At 43.3% G+C, this 20,431-nt stretch overlaps 1 protein-coding gene across 1 annotated transcript; it reads right to left on the bottom strand.

Annotated features, from left to right (window-relative positions):
* Positions 1 to 12,491: 12,491 nt before the first annotated feature.
* On the bottom strand, positions 12,492 to 14,161 carry LOC133548246 (potassium voltage-gated channel subfamily A member 3-like). Its single transcript, XM_061893564.1, has one exon. It carries the CDS (start codon positions 14,159 to 14,161, stop codon positions 12,821 to 12,823), a length of 1,341 nt encoding a protein of 446 aa, XP_061749548.1. The 3' UTR covers positions 12,492 to 12,820.
* Positions 14,162 to 20,431: the final 6,270 nt, after the last annotated feature.

Below are 20,431 nucleotides of genomic sequence, written 5' to 3'. Positions count from 1 at the left end.
ACTAAACTTGAGGTGCACCATCAAGCATGGAGTGATGGTTTAATAACTTATAAACGCATGCTTACCTTAGCTAAAGCTAAATATTACTCAAATCTCATCCACCGTAATAAAAACGATCCTAAATTTTTGTTTAGTACGGTAGCATCGCTAACCCAACAAGGGATTCCTTCCAGTAGCTCAACCCACTCAGCTGATGACTTTATGCAATTCTTTAGTAAGAAAATTGAAGTCATTAGAAAGGAGATTAAAGACAATGCGTCCCAGCTACAACGGGGTTCTATTAACACTGACACGATTGTATATACGGCGGATACTGCCCTCCAAAATAGTTTCTCTCGTTTTGAGGAAATAACATTAGAGGAATTGTTACAACGTGTAAATGGAATAAAACAGACAACATGTTTACTTGACCCTCTTCCTGGGAAACTGATCAAGGAGTTCTTTGAATTATTAGGTCCATCAGTGCTAAATATTATAAACTTATCACTCTCCTCGGGCAGTGTTCCCCTAGCATTCAAAAAAGCGGTTATTCATCCTCTTCTTAAAAGACCTAACCTCGATCCTGACCTCATGGTAAATTACCGACCGGTGTCTCACCTTCCCTTTATTTCAAAAATCCTTGAAAAAATTGTTGCGGAGCAGTTAAATGAACACTTAGCGTCTAACAATCTATGTGAAACCTTTCAATCCGGTTTCAGGGCAAATCACTCCACGGAGACAGCCCTCGCAAAAATGACTAATGATCTATTGCTAACGATGGATTCTGATGCGTCATCTATGTTGCTGCTCCTCGATCTTAGCGCTGCTTTTGATACCGTCGATCATAATATTTTATTAGAACGTATCAAAACACGAATTGGTATGTCAGACTTAGCCCTGTCTTGGTTTAACTCTTATCTTACTGATAGGATGCAGTGTGTCTCCCATAACAATGTGACCTCGGACTACGTTAAGGTAACGTGTGGAGTTCCCCAGGGTTCGGTCCTTGGCCCTGCACTCTTCAGCATCTACATGCTGCCGCTAGGTGACATCATACGCAGATACGGTATTAGCTTTCACTGTTATGCTGATGACACCCAACTCTACATGCCCCTAAAGCTGACCAACACACCGGATTGTAGTCAGCTGGAGGCGTGTCTTAATGAAATTAAACAATGGATGTCCGCTAACTTTTTGCAACTCAACGCCAAAAAAACGGAAATGCTGATTATCGGTCCTGCTAGACACCGAACTCTATTTAATAATACAACTCTAACATTTGACAACCAAACAATTAAACAAGGCGACACGGTAAAGAATCTGGGTATTATCTTCGACCCGACTCTCTCCTTTGAGGCACACATTAAAAGCGTTACTAAAACGGCCTTCTTTCATCTCCGTAACATCGCTAAAATTCGCTCCATTCTGTCCACTAAAGACGCTGAGATCATTATCCATGCGTTTGTTACGTCTCGCCTCGACTACTGTAACGTATTATTTTCGGGTCTCCCCATGTCTAGCATTAAAAGATTACAGTTGGTACAAAATGCGGCTGCTAGACTTTTGACAAGAACAAGAAAGTTTGATCACATTACGCCTGTACTGGCTCACCTGCACTGGCTTCCTGTGCACTTAAGATGTGACTTTAAGGTTTTACTACTTACGTATAAAATACTACACGGTCTAGCTCCATCTTATCTTGCCGATTGTATTGTACCATATGTCCCGGCAAGAAATCTGCGTTCAAAGGACTCCGGCTTATTAGTGATTCCCAAAGCCCAAAAAAAGTCTGCGGGCTATAGAGCATTTTCCGTTCGGGCTCCAGTACTCTGGAATACCCTCCCGGTAACAGTTCGCGATGCCACCTCAGTAGAAGCATTTAAGTCTCACCTTAAAACTCATTTGTATACTCTAGCCTTTAAATAGACTCCCTTTTTAGACCAGTTGATCTGCCGTTTCTTTTCTTTTTCTTCTATGTCCCACTCTCCCGTGTGGAGGGGGTCCGGTCCGATCCGGTGGCCATGTACTGCTCGCCTGTGTATCGGCTGGGGACATCTCTGCGCTGCTGGTCCGCCTACGCTTGGGATGGTTTCCTGCTGGCTCCGCTGTGAACGGGACTCTCGCTGCTGTGTCTTGGCTCCTCTTTGAACTGGACTCTCGCTGCTGTGTCTTGGATCCTCTTTGGACTGGACTCTCGCGACTGTGTTGTATCCATTGTGGATTGAACTTTCACAGTATCATGTTAGACCCGCTCGACATCCATTGCTTTCCTCCTCTCTAAGGTTCTCATAGTCATCATTGTCACTGACGTCCCACTGGGTCATTATTGTCACCAATGTCCCACTGGGTGTGAGTTTTCCTTGCCCTTATGTGGGCCTACCGAGGATGTCGTGGTGGTTTGTGCAGCCCTTTGAGACACTAGTGATTTAGGGCTATATAAGTAAACATTGATTGATTGATTGATATGTCTTGATTGGACTATCCAGAGAATAGTGCTCGATACCGTGGTAGAGCGCAATATGTAGGTGTGGAAAAAAATCACAAGACTACTTCATCTCTACAGAACTGTTTCATGAGGGGTTCCCTCAATCATCAGGAGATTTTAATGGAAGCATTCACATACAATGGTTTATATAGGGCACTGAGTGGGTGGGTACAAGCAGGCGTAGGGTGTGGTGATTGGCTCATGTGTTACCTAGGAGGTGTTTCCGTCTGTGGCGGCATGTTGAAATGATTTCACTGCGCTTGTTGAGGGATGATAGATCTGGATGATATATAATAAACAGTTTCTCTTTTAAGCATAGGTTGCATCTTTTATTACCACTGTTGTAAGGTGTGCTAGATGCAAGAATTTGCCATGTTATTGAATATTCAACATTATTGTCTTTGAGGTTCCAAATGTGTTTGCTGAGTTCTGTAGAATTCCGCAAAGTCTGGTTTCTAAAGGAGGCGTTGTGATTATTCCATCTTGTTTTGAACGCTCCTTCGGTTAATCCTACGTACGTGTCGGATGTGTTAATGTCCTTGCGTGTCACCTTTGCTTGGTAAACGACTGATGTCTGTAAGCACCTTCCGTTGAGAGGGCAATCAGGTTTCTTGCGACAGTTACATTCATTATTGGTTTCAGAGTCGTTTAGTCTGGGGGTAGGCAGTCCTTTTGCAATTGCTTTGTTGTGGTTTGAAATGATTTGTTGCATGTTGTTCATACAGCTGTAGCTCAATTTAATGTTGTTCTTGTTGAATATTTTTCTTAGGGTGTTGCCTTTGGGGAAGTGTTTGTCGATCAGAGTGAACCTTGGTATTTACCGTGATGACGGACTGGCAGTGTGCCGCGCCTTGCCAAGGAGCAGCGAGAACACCAAGAAGCGCATATGCCAAATCTTCAAAGAAAACGGCCTACAGATCACGATTGAAGCCAACAAGCAAACCGTCAACTTCCTCGACGTCACGTTCAACCTGAGAAATAACAGCTACCAACCATTCACGAAACCCAACACAACACTCCAATACGTGCACCATGACAGCAACCACCCACCCACCACCACGAAAAGAATACCTACCGGAATTAATAAAAGGCTATCGATGCTGTCATCTAGCAAAGCTGAATTCGACCAAGCAACCCCCCCGTACCAAAAAGCACTTGACGAAAGCGGATACAACTTCACCCTCACCTATGAACCCACTCCAGGAAACCAACCAAAAAAGAGCAGAAAACGAAACAACATCATCTGGTACAATCCGCCATTCAGCAAAGACGTCTCAACCAACATCGGCCGCAAGTTCCTCACTCTGATCGACAAACACTTCCCCAAAGGCAACACCCTAAGAAAAATATTCAACAAGAACAATTTGGGGGTTGCAGGTTCAATTCCCACTTCCGCCATCCTAGTCACTGCCTTTGTGTCCTTGGGCAAGACACTTTACCCACCTGCTCCCAGTGCCACCCACACTGGTTTAAATGTTACTTAGATATTGGGTGTCACTATGTAAAGCGCTTTGAGTCACTAGAGAAATGCGCTATATAAATATAATTCACTTCACTAAAGGCAGTGCCATTGTGGATCTCCCGGGAAAATTGGGGACGTTGGCAAGCATGACCTATCAATCGCCGTTCATATTAAACTCACGGGCCGCACCAACATTAAATTGTCATATCAAAGCGCGGGCCGCATAATAACGTCTCGCGGCCCGCAATTGGCCCGCGGGCCGCATGTTTGAGACCTCTGTTTTAGACCCATGGACACTGTGGGTCTTCTAAGACCTGATGGTGTGCTTTAGACTCATGGACACTTTGGGTCTTCTAAGACCTGATGGTGTGCTTTAGACTCATGGAGACTGTGGGTCGTTTAAGATCTGATGGTTTGTTTTGGACTCATGGACACTCTGGGTCTTCTAAGACCTGATGGTGTGTTTTAGTTTCAAAGAGAATCTATAAAAACCGACCCATGAAACAGGGTCCAAAGTGGAATCAGATTTGGGATCAGTATAAGTCCAGTAGAGTTTAAAGTCTCATACAAACATTTAACCCATAGACTGGGTTACTTCTCATCATGTGGAGTCCAAGCGCCACATCAGCTGTGACCTTGGCCTTCACCTTGACTGGGATCATGTGACCACGTAATGATTTGGATCTGGCTGGGATCTCTGCTATTGATCTCTCTCTCTCTCTCTCTCTCTCTCTCTCTCTCTCTCTCTCAATCTCTCTCTCTCTCTCTCTCTCTCTCTCTCCCGCCTTGATGAATGGACTGTAATTATAATAAATACTTTGTTGTTGTAAAGTAACTCTGCAGACTGACATATATTTATTTTAAACATATTTTCATGACAGTATTTTTTCAAATGTGTTTTTTTAAGCTAGTCTTTATAAAAGGGTCATATTATATTGAGTTGTACATGTAAACGCGTCCTGGTGGTCTACATAACACGTTGCATACATGATGTCACTTTTTCACCCTCTCTTCAGGATGTAGTGTCTTATACACACACACACACACACACACACACACACACACACACACACACACACACACACACACACACACACACACACACACACACACACACACACACACACACACACATACACTCACACACACACACACACATGTTAATCCTGCTACGTAACACGTCCATTCCTCAAAATGTGTAAGTGGACTTACAGGAGTGGAGTGGGTGTTGCGTAACATTTTCCGTTCAAAAACACTTTTTGTCCCCTTGCAAAGATGCTGGATGCTGAGGTTGCTATGGCGACAAAGTCCAGATACAACTTACTTGCCAAGACCACTGGGCTCCGTCCGGTCTGCTGCAAGATGACCTCCTAAAAAGTTAGTCAATAATTCTTATTTGATTTCAGGAAGGTAAATAAAACACTTATCACTTATATTAATAGTAATAAAATGCATTTAGCACTTATGTTATTAATAATAACATGCATTTGTCACTTATATATTTAATAATAACATGCATTTATCACTTATATATTTAATAATAACATGCATTGTAGCTGAGATAGGCGCCAGCGCCCCACGCGACCCCGAAAGAGAATAAGCGGTAGGAAATGGATGGATGGATGGATGCATTTATTATCATATTATTAATAATAACATGCATTTGTCACTTACATTATTAATAATAACATGCATTTATCACTTATATTATTAATAATAACATGCATTTATCACTTACACGGCACTGACACGGGCGGGATAGCTGGGTTGGTAGAGTGGCCATGCCGGCAACGTGAGGGTTCAGGGTTCGATTCCCGCTTCCGCCATCCTAGTTACTGCCAATGTGTCCTTGGGCAAGACACTATACCCACGTGCTCCCAGTGCCACCCACACTGGTTTGAATGTAACTTAGATATTGGGTTTCACTATGTAAAGTGCTTTGAGTCACTAGAGAAAAGCGCTATATAAATAAAAATTCAAATTCAAATTCACTCATATATTTAATAATAATATGCATTTATCGCTTATAATATCAATAATAACATGCAGTTATCACTTATATTTGTAGTAATAATAAAATAATAACAACGTGTGTAATGATGTCACTACACACCTGTGTAATGACGTCACTACACACAAGTGTAATGACGTCACTACACACCTGTGTAATGATGTCACTACACATGCGTGTAGTGATGTCACTACACACAGGTATAGTGATGTCATTCCACATGTCTGTAATGATGTCACTCCACACGTTTGTAAAGATGCCACTACACACAAGTGTAATGCTATCATTCCACACGTGTGTAATGATGTCACTACACACGTGTGTAATGATGTCACTACACACATGTGTAATGATGTCACTACACACGTGTGTAATGATATCACTACACATGTGTGTAATGATGTCACTACGCACGTGTGTAATGATGTCACTACACATGTGTGTAATGATGTCACTACACGTGTGTGTAATGATGTCACTACACGCGTGTGTAATGATGTTACTACACATGTGTGTAATGACATCACTACACGCCTGTATAATGATGTCACTACACATGCATGTAATGATGTCACTACACACAGGTATAATGATGTCATTCTACATGTGTGTAATGATGTCACTACACACATGTGTAATGATGTCACTACACGCGTGTGTAATGACATCATTACACACCCGTGTAATGATATCACTAAACACATGTGTAATGACGGCACCACATCCGTGTAATGATGTCACTCTACACCTGTGTAGTGGTGTCACTACACACAAGTATAATGATGTCATTACAATTATAATTGTGCTCAATTAGGTCCAACATTTGTGAATATTTGAGTTTTTTATGGATAAAAAGTGCTTGCGTTTTCTCATGATTGAGGTGCCAGGTGTTACAGTGTAACCTGTTCTAGTGTGCTCACCTGTGTGCTGAGTGGATGTGTTGAGTCACATGGTTGGCGTGAGACTTCAGTTGGAAGTGACACATGTTGGTTCCTGGAAAGAGGCTAACGTGTACTCTCCACTCGATTTATTTATTTTTTACATTTTTTATTTATTTCATTATGTGGAGCAGCAAAAGAGGTCATGAGGTTTTTGGCGTGCCTTTAAGAGGATTTTCTTCCTGAGTGTTTGCTGCAGCAGCCTTTCTTCTTGCTGCCATATGGAGATGAAGATGTTCCACAATAAACTCCTTTCAGTCCCCTGTGGACTCATTAATGTTGTCACCATGACAACGGGGAGGGGAAGGGGGGGTCGCTCAAGCAACATGAAACAACATGGGCCTGATGTTGTTTTGGACTAAAGTGTTACTGTGAGGTCAGGAAGTGGTGTGTTGTGTTGGTGTGAGGACATGAAGTGGTGTGTTGTGTTGGTGTGAGGACATGAAGTGGTGTATTGTGTTGGTGTGAGGACAAGAAGTGGTGTGTTGTGTTGGTGTGAGGACAAGAAGTGGTGTGTTGTTTTGGTGTGAGGATATGAAGTGGTGTGTTGTGTTGGTGTGAGGACAAGAAGTGGTGTGTTGTGTTGGTGTGAGGACAAGAAGTGGTGTATTGTGTTTGTGTGAGGACGAGAAGTGGTGTGTTGTGTTGATGTGAGGACAAGAAGCGATGTGGTGTGTTGTGTTGGTGTGAGGACAAGAAGTGGTGTGTTGTGTTGATGTGAGGACAAGAAGCGGTGTGGTGTGTTGTGTTGGTGTGAGGAGAAGAAGTGGTGTGTTGAATTGGTGTGAGGACAAGTGGTGGTGTTCTGTGCTGTTGTGACAACCATCACGTAGCCTTCAGTACCTTGGACAGCAGCGTGACAAGTACGAGGAGGACACCATCTTGTCTTCTCATTTTCATCCATCTGCTGTCATCTCACCTGCTATAGGTGTGACACTCAACGACCACACCCTGTACGCCACACCCTCCTCTTTGCTAAGAATGAGGTTTAGCTGCACGCCACATCATCTTGATGTTATATATGTACGCACACACACAGACAGAAACACACACACACACACATATATACATATATATATATATATATATATATATATATATATATATATATATATATATGTATATATATATATATATATATATATATATATATACATATATATATATATATATATATATATATATATATATATATATATATATATATATATATCAATCAATCAATCAATGTTTACTTATATAGCCCTAAATCACTAGTGTCTCAAAGGGCTGCACAAACCACCACGACATCCTCGGTAGGCCCACATAAGGGCAAGGAAAACTCACACCCAGTGGGACATCGGTGACAATAATGACCCAGTGGGACGTCGGTGACAATGATGACTATGAGAACATGATACTGTGAAAGATCAATCCATAATGGATCCAACACAGTCGCGAGAGTCCAGTCCAAAGCGGATCCAACACAGCAGCGAGAGTCCCGTTCACAGCGGAGCTAGCAGGAAACCATCCCAAGAGGAGGCTGATCAGCAGCGCAGAGATGTCCCCAGCCGATACACAGGCGAGCAGTACATGGCCACCGGATCGGACCGGACTCCCTCCACAAAGGAGAGTGGGACATAGAAGAAAAAGAAAAGAAACGGCAGATCAACTGGTCTGAAAAGGGAGTCTATTTAAAGGCTAGAGCATACAAATGAGTTTTAAGGTGAGACTTAAATGCTTCTACTGAGGTAGCATCTCAAACTGTTACCGGGAGGGCATTCCAGAGTACTGGAGCCCGAAATGAAAAAGCTCTACAGCCCGCAGACTTTTTTTGGGCTTTGGGGATCACTAATAAGCCGGAGTCCTTTGAACGCAGATTTCTTGCCGGGACATATGGTACAATACAATCGGCAAGATAGGATGGAGCTAGACCGTGTAGTATTTTATACGTAAGTAGTAAAACCTTAAAGTCACATCTTAAGTGCACAGGAAGCCAGTGCAGGTGAGCCAGTACAGGCGTAATGTGATCAAACTTTCTTGTTCTTGTCAAAAGTCTAGCAGCCACATTTTGTACCAACTGTAATCTTTTAATGCTAGACATGGGGAGACCCGAAAATAATACGTTACAGTAATCGAGGCGAGACGTAACAAACGCATGGATAATGATCTCAGCGTCTTTAGTGGACAGAATGGAGCGAATTTTAGCGATATTGCGGAGATGAAAGAAGGCCGTTTTAGTAACGCTTTTAATGTGTGCCTTAAAGGAGAGAGTTGGGTCGAAGATAATACCCAGATTCTTTACCGTGTCGCCTTGTTTAATTGTTTGGTTGTCAAATGTTAGAGTGGTATTATTAAATAGAGTTCGGTGTCTAGCAGGACCGATAATCAGCATTTCCGTTTTTTTGGCGTTGAGTTGCAAAAAGTTAGCGGACATCCATTGTTTAATTTCATTAAGACACGCCTCCAGCTGACTACAGTCCGGCGTGTTGGTCAGCTTTAGGGGCATGTAGAGTTGGGTGTCATCAGCATAACAGTGAAAGCTAACACCGTATTTGCGTATGATGTCACCTAGCGGCAGCATGTAGATGCTGAAGATATATTCCACATATATTCTACATTTAAGTGCAGTCAAAGAACATATACATTATACAGTCTGATGGCTGTCGGTATGAAGGGACCTCCTGTGTCGTTCTGTGCTGCATTAAAGGAGTCTGCGCCTTCCACTAAACGTGCTCATTCTCTCCGCAAGGTCCGAGTGTAGTGGGTGGGAGGTGTTGTCCATAATGGCTAGGAGTTTTGCTAAACTTCTCCTCTCTGACACCACTGCCAGAGAGTCCAGCTCCACTCTCACCACGTTACTGGTCTTCTCTACCAACTTGTCCTGTCTCTTTGTGTCCCTCACTCTTACCCCGCTGCCCCAGCAAGCCACGGCGTACAAGAAGGCGCCCGCCACCACCGACTCGTAGAACATCTTCAACATCTTTGTACGGATGTTGAAGGATCCGAGCCTCCCTTCTTGTAGAGGGCCTCAGCGTGTTTTGACCCATTCAGGTTGTTGTTCATGTTTACACCGAGGTATTTATAATCCTCTAACATGTCCACATCGACCCCCTAATGGAAACAGGGGTCGCTGAAGTACTCCTCCTCCTTCCCAGGTCCACAACCAGCTCCTTGGTCTTCGTCACATTGAGCTGGAGGTGGTTCTTACCACACCATGTGACAAAGTCCTCCACCAGTGTCCTGTATTCCTCGTCATCACCATCCTCAATACACCCCACTATCGCAGAGTCATCAAAAAACTTCTGAAGGTGGCAGGACTCTGATTGATAGTGGAAATCGGTTGTGTAAATGGTGAAGAGGAAGGGGGAGAGGACTGTGCCCTGTGGGGCCCCGGTGTTGCTGACCAGTCTGTCAGACACACATTCCTGCAGTCGAACGTACTGTGGTCTGTCAGTCAGGTAATCTACAACCCAGAACACCAAGGGTGTCTCAACCTGCATCTTCTCCAACTTCACACCCAGTAGCCCAGGCCGTATGGTATCGAAAGCACTGGAGAAGTCAAAAAACATGACCCTCACACTGCTCGCAGGCTTGTCCAAGTGGGTGTGGGTTGGGCTCAGCAGGTAGATGACTGCGTCCTCCACTCCCAGTCGAGACTGGTAGGTGAATTGGAGTGGGTCCAGGTGGGGCTTGACTGTAGGGCGGAGTTGTTCCAGGACCAACCTCTCCATGGTCTTCATGATATGGGAGGTTAGAGCCACCGGCCTGTAGTCCTTCGACGTGCTGGGGCGCGTGCACTTGGGACTGGGGACCACGCATGAGGTTTTCCACAGTGTGGGGACTTTCTTCAGCCTAAGGCTCATGTGGAAGATGTACTGGAGCACACCACACAGCTGTGGGGCGCAGGCTTTGAGTACCATGGGGCTCACACCGTCAGGACCCGGGGCCTTGCCTGTGTGTAACTTATTTAACTGTGCATTCACCTGTTCTGCAGACAGACACACTGGGGGGGTCTCAGGTGGTTGGGGGAGGGGGGGTGTCATCCTTCTGAGGGTGAGGTGTCAGGTGGGGGGAGGTAGTCATTGGAGTTGGGGGTCTGTGAGGAGGGTAGGGGGGGGGGGAGTGGATTGGTTCGCTGAAGTTCTCAGGGGGTCGGCTGGCATGTTTTGGGGGAGCCATTGTGTCAAACCTGTTGAAGAACTGGTTTAGCTAATTGGCCCTCTCTTTGTCTCCATTCACCCCCTACCCCCTGACAGTTTGAGACCGGTGATGGTCTGCATACCTCTATATGATGAAATACACTAATATATTATTAAATATATTAATATATGCTTAAATTTGCTAATGTATCCTTACATACGCCAATATGTTATCAAATACACTAATATATGATTAAATACACTAATATATGCTTAAGTACATTAATATATTGTTAAAAACACAAATTATATTATTAATGATGTTAATATAATATTAAATAGACTAATATATGATTAAATACACTAATATATGATTAAGTACACTAATATATGATTAAATACTCTAATATTTTATTAAATACATAAATATATGCTTAAATATACTAATGTATGCTTAAATATGCCAATATGTTATTAAATACATTTACACATGTTATTAAATACACTAATATATGATTAAATACACCAATATATGCATATATTGGTGTATTTAATCATATATTAGTGTATTTAATCATGATTAAATACACTAATATATGATTAAATACATTAATATATTGTTAAAGACATGAATTATATTATTAATGACATTAGTATAATATTAAATAGACTATTATATGATTAAATACACTAATATATGATTAAATACACTAATCTATTATTAAAAGCATTAATATATGTTTAAATATACTAATACATCCTTAAATACGCCAATGTTATTAGATACACTAATATGTGATTAAATACACTTATGTATGATTAAATACACTAATATTATAATAAATACATTAACATATGTTATTAAATACACTAATATGTTATTAAATAGACTAATATATCATTGCATACACTAATATATGATTAAATACACTAGTATAATAATAAATACATTAACATATGTTATTAAATACACTGATATGTGATTAAATACACTAATATATGATTAAATACACTAACATAATAAATACATTAACATATGTTATTAAATACACTAATATGTTATTAAATAGACTAATATATGATTAAATACACTTGTGCACTACACTGAAAACACAGTATGTAGATTTCACATAAAAATACTGATCAAAAAAATGAAATGTCAAAATTCAGTGTTTAGTTTTTTTACAACTTAGGGCTAAAATGGAAAAAAGTCCTTCTGTGTTTCTGTAACTATGGCAACTGAGCTGACACACTGTAAAAATGTTGTACTGCTGCTAAATTTACACAAATACACCATAAAACACTTTTCATTTCAAGATAAAGCTTGGCAGTTAAAAACAATGTGGTAGATGTTATAAAGTGACAGTAATATACTGTAAAAGCAACTTTAATGTTATTTTAAAATATATTGTCGTTTAATACTTTGAGAAGATATTAAAGTATATACTTTTATTTTGGGAAAAAATGGAAAACATGTAGAAATCTTGGATCCTATTAAAGAGTAAAATGTTCTTTCACGCAGTACAAAAGTTTCCTGTCAAAAAGGAACATTTATAAAAAGGTGTGTTGGGGCCACATAAAAGGACGTGGCGGACCACAATTGGCCCCCGGGTCCTGAGTTGAACACCCGTCATTTAGTGGCTGATTTCAGACTTAAATATCATTTAGTCTTATAAACTCCCTCGGTATTTGTCCTGTGAAGATTCCGGAACCATCAGAAAGGATTTTAAAACGGACTCGTATTAAGCATCTTTAGTCACGTGACAAAAATAAACATTTGAACTAAGTAACTAAGTGGACTACAAACTAAAGTCCTTGCTCCATTTACACGTCCGTGAAGACCTTGGCCACGCTGACGCAGTTGTGTGCGCGCACGTCGCCGGCCAAGTCCTCCTGGTTGGGGGCGCAGCTGGAGGCGCGCGACCCCGGCAGCTCCTCCCCGGGCTCCCGAGCGCTGACGTCGGCCTGGCGGGTCAGCTCGTCGGCGTCCGTCTCGCGGTGGTAGAAGTAGTTGAAGTTGGAGACGATGACGGGCACCGGCAGGGCGATTGTCAGCACGCCGGCGATGGCGCACAGAGAGCCCACCACCTTGCCGCCGACGGTCACCGGGTGCATGTCGCCGTAGCCCACCGTCGTCATGGTGACCACCGCCCACCAGAAGGCGTCCGGGATGCTGCTGAAGCTGGAGGTGGGCTCGTCCGCCTCGGCGAAGTAGACGGCGCTGGAGAAGAGGATGACCCCAATGAAGAGGAAGAAGATGAGCAGGCCCAGTTCTCGCATGCTGGCCTTGAGGGTCTGGCCCAGGATCTGGAGCCCCTTGGAGTGACGCGAGAGCTTGAAGATGCGGAAGACCCGCACTAGGCGGACGACCCTGAGGATGGCCAGGGACATGGCCTGCTGACCCCCGCCGCTCCCGGTCTCCGCCAGCTCGGTGGCCAGCGTGACGAAGTAGGGGACGATGGCCACCACGTCGATGACGTTCATCAGGTCCCTGCAGAAGCGCGTCTTGCTGGGGCAGGCCGAGAAGCGCACCAGCAGCTCCAAGGAGAACCAGACGACGCATAGGGTCTCGATGACGAAGAAGGGGTCCGTGAAGGGACTCGGTGCGTCCAGGGTTCCGCTGGCGTTCCGCGGGTCCCGCTCGTCGCGGAACTCCGGCAGGGTCTCCATGCAGAAGATGACGATGGAGATGAGGATGACCAGCACCGACACGATGGCGATGCCCCGGGCCGGACCCGAGCTCTCCGGGTACTCGAACAGGAGCCAGATCTGCCTCTGGAAGTCTCGGTCCGGCAGGACGCGCTCGTCCTCCCCGAGGAAACCTTCGTCCTCGCGGAATCTCTCCATGGCGTCCTGGCCCAGCTGGTAGAAGATGATCTCCTCGGAGAAGACGTCGATGGGCACGTTGGCGGGTCTGCGTATGCGCCCCCCGGACTGGTAGTAGTGCAGGATGGCGTCGAAGCTGGCTCGGTTCCGGTCGAAGAAGTACTCGTTCCTCAGCGGGTCGAAGTAGCGCATCCTGCGGCCGGGGTCGCCCAGGAGCGTGTCCGGGAACAGGTTAAAGGTTCTCAGCTGCGTCTCGAAGCGCAAGCCCGAGATGTTGATGACGACGCGCTCGCAGCCGCCCGGCTGGTGCGGACCCGCGCGTACCTTCTCCGCCGTCATGGCGTCAGCAGCCCCGGGGGCCACGGGTGACAGGCGCGCGCCCGGGTCCGTACAGGTGTTCCGGTGGGGAGGCGGAGATGGGGCCACGCCCCTTATTATATATTATATTCATGTTATTTGTTTATTTCACATTCAGAGTTGCCTATGAAGAGAATATTGTCAATAAAACACCAAAATGACTTAAAAAGTGTTTCCAAGATGCATCCTCACCATGTGTTGATGAAAAAAAAAAAAATAAATAAATAAAAAAAAAATAATAATAATAATAATAAAAAAAAAAAAAAATACATATATATATATATATATATATATATATATATATATATATATATATCCATCCATCCATTTTCTACCGCTTATTCCCTTTCGGGGTCGCGGGGGGCGCTGGCGCATATCTCAGCTACAATCTGGCGGAAGGCGGGGTACACCCTGGACAAGTCGCCACCTCATCGCAGGGCCAACACAGATAGACAGACAACATTCACATATATATATATATATATATATATATATATATATATATATATATATATATATATATATATATTTTTTTTTTTTTTTAACTTGGGATGTCCCACACTTCAAATATGGACTTTGGGGACCCCTGCCCTATGACATTAGTGGTGCCACCTGTGGATGGTGGTAAAATTGCTAAGACATGCTAACGTGTATGTAACGCTAACATGTATGTAATGCTAACATTCATATCATGCTAGCATGTATATATTGCTAACAAGTATGTAATGCTAACATGTGTATCATTCTAACATGTATATAATGCTAACATGTATATAATGCTAACATGTGTATAATGCTATCTTGCAGTGACGTGCTGTCAGAGGAGGAAAGTGAGGCAGTGCCTCACCTGCCACCAGGTGGCCTAACCATGAGATGTTCCAAAACAAAGTAATACAATAAAATAAGTTTATAAGTTTTAATATTTCTCCTTTGGTTTATGCCTTCTATGTGATTTTGGTGTGGTTCCTGTATATCCATCCATCCATTTTCTACCACTTATTCCCTTTTGAGGTCACGGGGAGCGCTGGCGCCTATCTCAGCTACAATCGGGTGGAAGGCGGGGTACACCCTGGACAAGTCGCCACTTTATCGCATGTTCCTGTATATAAATCGCGGAAATTCCATGTTTCCTAATCAAAACAACGCAGCAGATGAGAAGTGAGGCAGACACAGGAGGTGCTTCGACGACTACACACAGTGTGTATTGGGCGTGTGCGTGCGAGGGGGCGCATGCTTGTTGCCACGTGGAAAAGGCAAGTCTTGAGGCAGCAAGTACCTCTGCCTCAAGGTAGGGGGCGATATATTGTCAACTTGCAGTTCAATGCCTCAGCAGTACTCTGACTCGCCACACTGGGAGAAGTGGGGGCGCTCAAGCTAGCAGACACAGGATTCTCCAGCGGAAGCCAGCCTTTTTTTCTTTTCTTTTTTTTCTAACTGTATTTATGACAAACATGGCCATTTTATTAGAGTAAGCCAGCGTTTGTGGGTGTTTTTTGTCAGATGCAAAAATATTGTTTAATTTCTTGGAATAAAATTGAATTAAATGAATGTGTCTGCCAATATGGAGGATTGTATACTGTATCCAATATGAAATACTTCTCTAAACTGGACTTTAAGACAAAATGAATGCGATCATACAAATTACGTTTTCATGGAGGATAGCTATTGCTGCTTCAGATACAAATACAGCAAGGTAATATACACTCACAATACTTGATTTATTTTGTTAAAAGCAAATGGGACCAAAAGGTATTTAATAACAACTTTATCACACAGTTTTTGGACCCATTTATCATATCAGAATATCATTAGGATAACGTTTTCATGAAAGTGAATAACTCCCTTTTTTTCCCTGTAACTCTAATGTGCAACCTAAATCAAGAATAACAAGAGCTGCACATATGAATTTAAGTAAAAAAAAAAAAAAAAAAAAGTTATCATTGTCACCTTATGTGGGCCTACCGAGGATGTTGTTGTGGTTTGTGCACCCCTTTGAGACACTAGTGATTTAGGGCTATATAAATGAACATTGATTGATTGATTGATAACCATCCATTCATAGTACAGTATAGTACATCATCATGTATTCATAGTACAATATAGCACATATTCATCCATTCATGGTACAGTATAGTACATAACCATCCATTCGTAGTACGGTATAGTACATAATCATTTATGCATAGTACTGTATAGTAAATACTCATCCATACATATTACAGCAAAGTACATAATCATTCATTCATATTACTAATTTGTTCATAGTACAGTATAGTACATAATCATCCATTCGTAGTAGAGTATAGTACATAATCATTTATGCATAGCAGAGTATAGTACATAATAATTGATTCATAGTACAGTATAGTACATAATCATCCATTCATAGTACAGTATAGTACATAATCATCCATTCATAGTACAGTATAGTCCATAATAATGTATTCATGTTAGAGTATAGTACATACTAATATATTATAGTGCAGTATAGCACATAATAATTTATTCATAGTACAGTACATTACATAATCATTTATTCATAGTAGAGTATAGTACATAATAATTTATTCATTGTAAAATATAGTACATACGGTAATCATTTATTCATTGTACAGTATAGTACACACTCATTTATTCATAGTACAGTACAGTGCATGATCATTTATTCACAGAACAAAACAGTACATAATAATTTATTCATAGTACAGTATAGTACATGGATAGTAGTCTAAAAAAAGGAATGCTTTAAGCTTGTTGTTCTCTCTGAGTTCTATGGCCCTCAAGCAGCTCAGCACTGCTCTCTAGTGGTGATCACGTGACACTACAGTGTGCTACACTTCATCACGTGACACTACGTACAGTGTGCTACACTTCAGCCTATGGGTTGCATTTCCTGCATCTTATTTTCCGGAACTACTTAGTGGGAAATTTCCTGTCTGGCTGTCTTAGTTGAATAAGAAGTTGTAAAAACTATCTTCTGCAAACTAAACAATGCTTCACTGTGACTGACATCATTTCTACTTTAAACTTCTGTTGTGTTAGCACTTCTTACACAAAGCACTTTAAGACTTCCGGTGTGACGTCACCGTGTCTCTGCTGAGTGTGCACTTCAATACTTCCTGTGTGACGTCACCGTGTCTCTGCTGAGTGTGCACTTCAAGACTTCCTGTGTGACGTCACCGAGTCTCTGCTGAGTGTGCACTGTAAGACTTCCGGTGTGACGTCACCGTGTCTCTGCTTAGAGTGCACTTCAAGACTTCCGGTGTGACGTCACCGTGTTTCTGCTGAGTGTGCACTTCAAGACTTCCAGTATGACGTCACCGTGTCTCGGCTGAGTGTGCACTTTAAGACTTCCGGTGTGACGTCACCGTGTCTCTGCTGAGTGTGCACTGTAAGACTTCCGGTGTGACGTCACCGTGTCTCTGCTTGAAGTGCACTTCAAGACTTCCGGTGTGACGTCACCGTGTTTCTGCTGAGTGTGCACTTCAAGACTTCCAGTGTGACGTCACCGTGTCTCGGCTGAGTGTGCACTTTAAGACTTCCGGTGTGACGTCACCGTGTCTCTGCTGAGTGTGCACTGTAAGACTTCCGGTGTGACATCACCGTGTCTCTGCTTAGAGTGCACTTCAAGACTTCCGGTGTGACGTCACCGTGTCTCTGCTGAGTGTGCACTTCAAGACTTCCTGTGTGACGTCACCGAGTCTCTGCTGAGTGTGCACTGTAAGACTTCCGGTGTGACGTCACCGTGTCTCTGCTTAGAGTGCACTTCAAGACTTCCGGTGTGACGTCACCGTGTTTCTGCTGAGTGTGCACTTCAAGACTTCCAGTATGACGTCACCGTGTCTCGGCTGAGTGTGCACTTTAAGACTTCCGGTGTGACGTCACCGTGTCTCTGCTGAGTGTGCACTGTAAGACTTCCGGTGTGACGTCACCGTGTCTCTGCTTGAAGTGCACTTCAAGACTTCCGGTGTGACGTCACCGTGTTTCTGCTGAGTGTGCACTTCAAGACTTCCAGTGTGACGTCACCGTGTCTCGGCTGAGTGTGCACTTTAAGACTTCCGGTGTGACGTCACCGTGTCTCTGCTGAGTGTGCACTGTAAGACTTCCGGTGTGACATCACCGTGTCTCTGGTTAGAGTGCACTTCAAGACTTCCGGTGTGACGTCACCGTGTTTCTGCTGAGTGTGCACTTCAAGACTTCCTGTGTGACGTCACCGAGTCTCTGCTGAGTGTGCACTGTAAGACTTCCGGTGTGACGTCACCGTGTCTCTGCTTAGAGTGCACTTTAAGACTTCCGGTGTGACGTCACCGTGTTTCTGCTGAGTGTGCACTTCAAGACTTCCTGTGTGACGTCACCGTGTCTCTGCTGAGTGTGCACTTTAAGACTTCCGGTGTGACGTCACCGTGTCTCTGCTGAGTGTGCACTGTAAGACTTCCGGTGTGACGTCACCGTGTCTCTGCTGAGTGTGCACTTCAAGACTTCCGGTGTGACGTCACCGTATGTCTGCTAAGTGTGCACTTTAAGACTTCCGGCGTAACGTCACCGTGTTTCTGGCGGGTGTGCACTTTAAGACTTCGGGTGTGACGTCACCGTGTCTCTGCTGAGTGTGCACTGTAAGACTTCCGGTGTGACGTCACCGTGTCTCTGCTTAGAGTGCACTTCAAGACTTCCGGTGTGACGTCACCGTGTTTCTGCTGAGTGTGCACTTCAAGACTTCCTGTGTGACGTCACCGAGTCTCTGCTGAGTGTGCACTGTAAGACTTCCGGTGTGACGTCACCGTGTCTCTGCTTAGAGTGCACTTCAAGACTTCCGGTGTGACGTCACCGTGTTTCTGCTGAGTGTGCACTTCAAGACTTCCTGTGTGACGTCACCGTGTCTCTGCTGAGTGTGCACTTTAAGACTTCCGGTGTGACGTCACCGTGTCTCTGCTGAGTGTGCACTGTAAGACTTCCGGTGTGACGTCACCGTGTCTCTGCTGAGTGTGCACTTCAAGACTTCCGGTGTGACGTCACCGTATGTCTGCTAAGTGTGCACTTTAAGACTTCCGGCGTAACGTCACCGTGTTTCTGGCGGGTGTGCACTTTAAGACTTCGGGTGTGACGTCACCGTGTCTCTGCTGAGTGTGCACTTTGACACGCCACATGAAACATCAGGCAGGTGCTGCTCCGCTTTTAGAATGTGCACACACACCTTTGTTCCCTTCTCTGCGTGTCCACCATTTAATCATCCTCGTCTTCATCGTCCTTCACGCTCTGCACTATCTTTGAGATGGGAATTCGGCCTTATAAGAGATGTTTTACTCTTTTAAATACACACTTATAATCAAAATATCTATTATTAAATCAGTGCAATCATCTCATACCATATTTGAGCAAATATAGAGCACACCGCTATATAAGTAAACATTTGAGAAGAAAAGAGTATATTTCCACATATAAGCCACACTGGACTATACGTGTCAGATATATATGTTGTGACATGACTTGTTTACACAGAAATTTTCTGTAAATCTTTATTTACATACCTTTATTGTTTCCAAACAGGGCAGTAAAACGGCTGATCAAACAAAACGTCACACATGGTCATGGACCCACTAGCTGTGCAAGCACTTTGACTCCTCCTACATTATTAATGAGAGTTGAGCGTAAACAGGAAGACACTTGCAGTGAGCAAAGTTCTCCAAAAGGTGGCACTATAGCATAAACAAAAACACACTTTCAAGGTTTTTGCTTGTTTTTTGGGGGGTGGGGGGGTTTGACTATTTGCTTCGTGGCCGTCTGCAACGACAAGGCCATGAATCTCCTGCGCAGTCTTATCAGCCGCAGACCGCAAAGTGGAGGAAAAAAGTGGCAGTGAAGAGTCTGGAATTTACGGAAAACATAATAAGTACTATTATGTTTTTATTTACAGTAAACATTATAACTATTATTAGATGGATAGGTAGATAGATAGATAGATAGATAGATAGATAGATAGATAGATAGATAGATAGATAGATAGATAGATAGATAGATAGATAGATAGATAGATAGATAGATAGATAGATAGATAGATAGAGAGCTGGATGGATGGATGGATGGATGGACGGACGGACGGACAGACTGACAGACAGACAAATAGATAGATAGATAGATAGATAGATAGATAGATAGATAGATAGATAGATAGATAGATAGATAGATAGATAGATAGATAGATAGATAGATAGATAGATAGATAGATAGATAGATAGATAGATAGATAGTACTTTA

The sequence above is a fragment of the Nerophis ophidion genome, linkage group LG02, assembly GCF_033978795.1.
Source record: "Nerophis ophidion isolate RoL-2023_Sa linkage group LG02, RoL_Noph_v1.0, whole genome shotgun sequence".
NCBI classification, from domain to species: Eukaryota; Metazoa; Chordata; class Actinopteri; order Syngnathiformes; family Syngnathidae; genus Nerophis; species Nerophis ophidion.
Note: the sequence above shows the minus strand (reverse complement) of the source record. Positions and strands in the feature narration are given on the sequence as shown.

Excerpts from the sequence above, each read along its gene's own strand:
- LOC133548246 (XM_061893564.1), bottom strand. The coding sequence starts at position 14,161 with ATGACGGCGGAGAAGGTACGCGCGGGTCCGCACCAGCCGGGCGGCTGC.